This window comes from Pristiophorus japonicus, chromosome 16, assembly GCF_044704955.1.
Source record: "Pristiophorus japonicus isolate sPriJap1 chromosome 16, sPriJap1.hap1, whole genome shotgun sequence".
Taxonomy (NCBI): Eukaryota; Metazoa; Chordata; class Chondrichthyes; family Pristiophoridae; genus Pristiophorus; species Pristiophorus japonicus.
Window position 1 is genome coordinate 25,797,573 of NC_091992.1, and position 6,575 is coordinate 25,804,147.

A 6,575-nucleotide genomic window follows, 5' to 3' on the forward strand; every position below is an offset into this window, starting at 1 on the left:
GGGGAGGGAGACAATAACTGATTAAAACGTAAATCAAGCTGGGTGTGGAACCATTACCCAGCGTGAGTCAGTGGGGGGCATTTTAAACTTCAGAGCCTGGGCGTTATCCTGGATCGCACTCCCATTCTACAAATATATATTTTTTTTATTTCAATGGAAATAAAAATTTGCCAAGTTCGATGGGCTCTGCTAGTTTAATGTCAAAGTGGTGAAGGTGAAAATTACACCCAATGGGGCCGCTCTTTACTTGAGGTATAAAATGGACAGTTGGCGTGCTCACCCGTTGTTACCATCGTGAGGCCGCAGCCATTTTGTGGCACAGGCTTCATCTACTTCCATCCAGCGAGCTGTGGGTGTCAAACTGGACCTCCGAGGCAGCGCGCTGGCTGGGGAGGGCGGAAAATCGGCCGGCTGACAATCAGACCTTGGCTGGGGTGGGGGCGGGGGTTATGGGGTAGGCAGTGGGGGTGGGGGGGTAGTATGGGGGAGGGGGCAGCAGAGGTGGTGACATATGTTTTGCTCATTTCTACCTCAAAATTGTAATCAGGGTCTGATGTATGTCACAGGAACCCAATTTACATATTACAAGCGACGTCCCAGCTGAAACAGGCCAGAACATACCCAAGATGGTGGCAGACAAAGTTAAATAAGGTGTTAAGTGGGAACACCGCCACCTCCAAGTTCCCAAAAGTCACAAAAGTCACACACCATCCTGACTTGGAAATATATCGGCCATCATCGCTGGGTCAAAATTCCCAGAACTCCCTCCCTAACAGCACTGTGGGAGCACCTTTACCACACGGACTGCAGCGGTTCAAGAATGTGGCTCACCAACACTTTCTCATGGCCAATTAGGCACGGGCAATAAATGCTGGCCTTGCCAGCGACGCTCACATTCCATGAGCGGATATTAAAAAAAACCCACCATTTCCAAGCTAGGCGGGAGAGCACTTAAAATGGGACCCGGTGAGAGAGTAGAGAAAATCTGATCGGGATACAGGGGAGGGAAAATTACAGAAGTTGTACGTACTAATTCTGCTCTTAAAATACCTCTGAATTTATTATAATAAAGTATAATAAGCATGAATGGTGTATAATCTTGCAACGGTATTCTTTACAAATATGTTTTTTCTCTGCAGGCATCAACAACAATGACAAAAACCCGTTTAGCAATGCGAGGAAATCCAAACCCAACTGCTGTCAGTGACCGTGAGCCGCACTGCCAACGTCAGAGGTTACATGTTGCACTACATTCAATTTTTAACCAAAGATTTCTCTCAGCAGCAAAGCAAAGTCACCAGCCACTTACTGATCACCTGCGCAGTGCAAAAAAAAAATGTTAAAGGACGACAAAATGACAATCAAGCAAGTGTCATGCAAGGAACCCTGTCTGCTTGAGAATATCTCCAAGAAATTGCTGTCAAGCCTTGGTCACATATGTCAATCCCATGTCACGTTATAATTGTGAATGGATAAGTAATGTTGCGATGTGCTGAAACTCACTGTGCTGCCAACTAGGTTGGACTCAGTGCCAGAACCAGGAAGGAAACCATTGTCGGTGATTTTGTATCTCGCATAATATACTCAACCGAAGCCATCACCTCTCCAAAACAAAAATTAAAGAGCAACGGTCTGAAATCGAAGTTACAAGGCGAGTGTGGTGTCCACCAAAATACATCTCGGTAGATTTTTCCTGGTTTTGTACCTGGGGCACAACTGCAGGAAGACCGGGCAAGTAGTACCACACGCTGTTAAAGGACATTCAATTTTCTGTCCACTTACATTAATGGATGGAAAATTGGGTGGGCTTCCCTGTAGGCACGAGCTGTGCCCCACCTAATTTTCCTGCATTTGCCGCACCCGGGCAATCCAAGAGCCCTCAGTGCAGGACCTGGAAAGTCAGGCCCATTTTTAACAGCTTGCAGAAACTCGAGAGGATTGCACACAGCATCACAAATCAATAATATTCCCAGTCCTATAACTGAACCAAAGTCTGGTGATGTTTGTATGTACTCAGCGCAAATGTGAGAAGCTGCAGTGTTCATGTGTTAAGGGGACTCTGTTACCATGCTAGGACATCTTTTACATGCTTTTCAACACCATAATCGGACCCACAAGCCAGTCAGCATAACCAAGCCAATCCAAATTCATTGTGTAAATAATTCTGCGATGATTCAACTGCATGATTATCGGTCTAGAAATGCAAGATATTTCCTTTCTCTTTTATATGTATGAGATGACCTTTTGCAACAGACAGAGGGGTAAATTTGGCTCAGGGGACACTTGCTCGAAGCACAGACAATATGGGTGGAGATCCACTGTTATGGATCTCTGACCCATTTGACGATTTCTGTCCCATCAAGTTATGGCCATACTGAAACAAAGACCAGGAAAGTTGCCACCATAGGAACAGGGGTAGGCCATTGTGCCCCTCGAGCCTGTTCCACTTTTCAATTAGATCATGACTGATCTGTATCTTAACTCCATCTGCCTGCCTTAGTCCTAGAACTGTAATACACTTGCCTAACAAAAATTTAACAATCAGATCTTCTATCTTCTGAATCTTCTAAAGTGAAAATAGTTCTTCAGTAAATATCTTGGTGGCTTTTCAGGTGCTTGGTGTCACTAAATGTTCCAGAAATTGAGACTGTCCATGAAACTTCACAGTCTGACAGCGGAAACTTAAAATAAACATAGATTGTATAGACTGTGGTTTGTTTGACGAAGGCAAATAGAACAAATTCATACTTGTAAAAGGGATAAGAGCAACTGGTTGAAAACAGTCCAACATAGTGTTATTCTTTCAGTACACGTCATTCAAATCTAACCTGGATTTATTTGGCTTTATGGTTTAACCCATTGCCTTCAGCAGCTTCTTACATTCTTTCACCCTAATCTATTGTATCTGTGCAGTTAGTAGTTCAGTATTATGCTAATAAAAGATACAGAACAGCTAATGTTTCCATGGTCTATTAGGGGTCATTTTGTGTGCAGGCTCACTGGACCCCGTGGGCATAGTGAATATCAAAAAATCGTGCGGGTTCCTTTACAGGCTCTGACCTGTTTCATATTCCGATGTTTTCTGTGCCCAGGCGAGCCAGTGTGCCTGGGTGCAGACACCCTTCCCGCCCCCACCACCTCCCCAAAAAAATGTCCCCTTTTACATCCCTTGATACTGCTGGTCAGGAAGATACATTCCTCCGCAGTCAGGACAGCATGTGGCCTGGACCTCGCCATTGTCAGCATCACCAACATTCTATGCATTAATGGAGAGCAAAGGTTGCTCAATGGCTCTCCACATTCTGTTCCATCGTACATCTCACACCCTTATTTCTGTCATTTGCAATGAAAAGTGATGTGCAGATCGAATTAGGACCACAACTCAGTAACAGGGTTGTTTTTTCTTTACTTTTTTTTCATGGGATTATTTAGGTACGTTTCTCCTTTTTGGCTGTGAAGTACTTTGAGACGTTCTCAGGCCATGAAAGGTGCTCTATAAATGCTAGTTGTTATTTTTTGTTGTATTTCAATCCCCTTCCTTCATCTGGCTGCCGCAATAACCTGCTCCCAACCTGCCATGTTCTCCGGCCTGTAATCCTCACTTACCCAAATTGCCTGTCATGTTTGGTGATATAACATTGGTGAGCACACTTAAAAAAGCAATGTGTTGGTTGTTAAGTGTTTAGGATGCCCTAAGGATGTGTGAATGTCTTCTTACAGTGGCACTGTACCATCCCATTTGATGCCTAGCTCTAGATAAACAGTGGAACAAGCCATCTAAAGGGATACTTTATGAGGAAAGTTATTATGTTACTCAAATGTCTTTGGTTTATAATATCAGTTTAATAAAATAATGCTTCTTTAACATTAAATTCAGAGGAAAATACGCCCCATGTGTCTATACTTATGAGAAAACCTACAGAACATTTCTTATAATTGAATCTACTGTACATAAAAAAACTTGCTTGTCGCAGCGTAGAATTATTTTTAACGAAAGGGATTCACTTTATTCATTTGTGCTCATGTCAAAAAATGTATTAAATCCTTGTTATTACGTGGGGGCAAATTTTAACCTTTGGTGGGGTCAGAAAACTGCTCTCCCCTCCTTATATACCATGCCTGATTTTCCTCATCATTGACCTCAATAGAAAGGATGATTGGGGTGGGGTATAGAATGGGCGGCCGAACCATTTCTACCCATTCCCCCACCTCCCTCCCCCGTCAACAGGTAAAATCTACCCCCATAGTGGGGGTTATCACTTCATCAGAGTGACCTAAACAGCCTTTCTTTGTAAAATGAACATTTGCAGTACAATTTTGTATCTAAATTCTTCCTCCTGCTTAAAATAAGTTTAGGGGTTAAACATCTACACACACCTATTTTTTGATTTACACATTTAAATCCATCAGTCATACAACTGTTAATCTGCCGTCCATTTAGGAAGATTAATAAATGGAAATAAAGAATGCAGAAATAAGGAATGATTATTGATAATTCAGTCAACCAGTTTTAAAAGTGTCACTGATCGAGAAAGGTTGAAATCACGCTGCATGACAGCTGTAACAAATGCATTCAGAATGAGTTAAGGCCAGTGAAATTTCATGCAGATGCCTTGTATTTAGAAGAGAAGATCACTAATGTTGAGATTTGGATGCGTTTGTCTGTTGTGAGAGGAGTAAGCATTTGGGAATTCAAGCCATCCATATGAAAACCAAAACACATTAAGCCAGCTATGAAAACTTTGGGATAAAGTGAGGTAAAAAGGCCGCTGGTTAGTTCTATGACAATCTTGCACAGTATCAAATGCAAACCTATTGATAAAACTCCATGTTTGTGGTTATCATGGTTGATAAATCATTTTCTGTGTATGTATATTCATTATTGTGATCATATTTTTTATACTCTGCAGCTTTATGTCCACCAGTTTTTTCACTTTACTGTAGAATGATAAATGTTCCTGCAATAAAGCTGTTTTCACTATTGTAAAAGCCATCTAGTCAAGAGTGAAACTACTTTGAAGCCTGAGACCTATACAGAGTGTGAACTGTTATAGGTTTAGAGCAGACAGCATAAACTGGGAGAGAACACGAGCTCCATTTCCAGTCATGATCAGCAACAGGAGCAGCAAGAGGTAAGACTTCAAACCATGTAAATCCACAAACAGCACTGTAGGATCTCAAGTAGTATCTTAAAAAGAATTTTTCCTGGCTTGTGGGATGAAAAATGATCAAAAGCTCGCTGCTTCACCCCGCAGAGAGGGAGGGAGAAAATAAAAAATGATGGATGAGTAGCTCTGGATTGTTCTCAAATGTTTCTCTGACGCTGAGTTCAAGGTGGTTTTACTTCAGGGAAATGTCATAAAGTACAGACGCATAGTTCTGTCATCAGCCGCCCTTTCAAAGGTCAAAGATGCAAGCTTCAGAAATCAACATTATCAGAGGCCAACCTTTCCATGGATTTCTTGAGCTATCATTGGATTAGCTGCCTTCTATGCTTGGAGCCAATCCCATAACCACAAACGTGTATCATAATGGTATTTCACATGATGACACAGAACACAGTCCGCAGCAGAAATATAAGCAACTGTGGCATTCTGGGACATAGGTTCATCTTTTTAAAAATAAATTAAAGTGAAGAAAACATTTAAAGTTAGAAGTGGCCCGATGTATGTTGACCTAGCATAGCTGCGCATGCATAATTTGTGCACATCAAGGTTCTGTAAACAGCAAATGGATGAACGGCCAGATAATCTGATTTTAGTGTTCTTGGCTGAAGGAGAAATATTGGTCAGGATATTGGGAGAAACCCCTATTCGTGAAGTGCCATGGGATATTTTACCTGAGCAAGCAAATGGGGCCTCGGTTTAACATCTCCAACAATACTGCACTTAAGTGGAAATGGGCAGAAACCTGAGCTAGGGCTTATATCATTCTGCTCTTTTCAGAGGTATTTGCCTCTATCGCTCTCGTGGTATTTAGTGATGCCACCATAAGGGCCACAGAGGCAAATGCCAATGAGCAGGTTGGATAGCTGCCTTTTCAGTTAAGGAATGGTGTAAGTAAGTGAAACACTGAGGAGACAGACAAGTACACCTTGTATGTCTGACATATTGTACTTTCAAACTGACTCCTATCTCTCCATTATGTAGGATATACAGCATAGACACAGGCTATTTGGCCTAACCAGGTCATGCCGGCATTTATGCTCCACCCAAGTTCCTCCCCCCGTCTTTCCTCATCTAAGTCTATCCACATAACCCTCTATTCCCTTGTCCCTCATATGCTTGTCTAGTCTCCCCTTAAATGCTTCCATACTATTCGCTTCAAACACTCCCTGTGGTAGCGAATTCCACATTCTCAACACTCTTTGGGTAAAGAGGTTTCTTCTGAATTCCCTATTGGATTTCTTGGTGACTATCTTATATTGATGGCCTCTAGTTATGTTCTTCCCCACAAGTGGAAACATTCTCTCTGTATCCACTCTTTCAAAACCTTTCATCATTTTAAAGACCTCTATTAGGTCAAGAGAAAAAAGACCCAGCCTGTTCATCCTTTCCTGATATGTATACCCTCGC

The 6,575-nt window shown here is 42.1% G+C and overlaps 1 protein-coding gene across 2 annotated transcripts in view; it reads left to right on the forward strand.

The window, feature by feature from the left end:
* Positions 1-4,990, forward strand: part of rab34b (RAB34, member RAS oncogene family b) — a 59,606-nt gene extending 54,616 nt beyond the window's left edge. For both annotated transcript variants that reach the window (XM_070857147.1, XM_070857146.1), the window contains one exon: positions 1,140-4,990. In XM_070857147.1, coding sequence (XP_070713248.1) covers positions 1,140-1,207 — 68 coding nt within the window. In that variant the 3' untranslated portion in view covers positions 1,208-4,990. The remainder of the gene's footprint in view (positions 1-1,139) is intronic.
* The last annotated feature ends 1,585 nt before the right edge of the window (positions 4,991-6,575 follow it).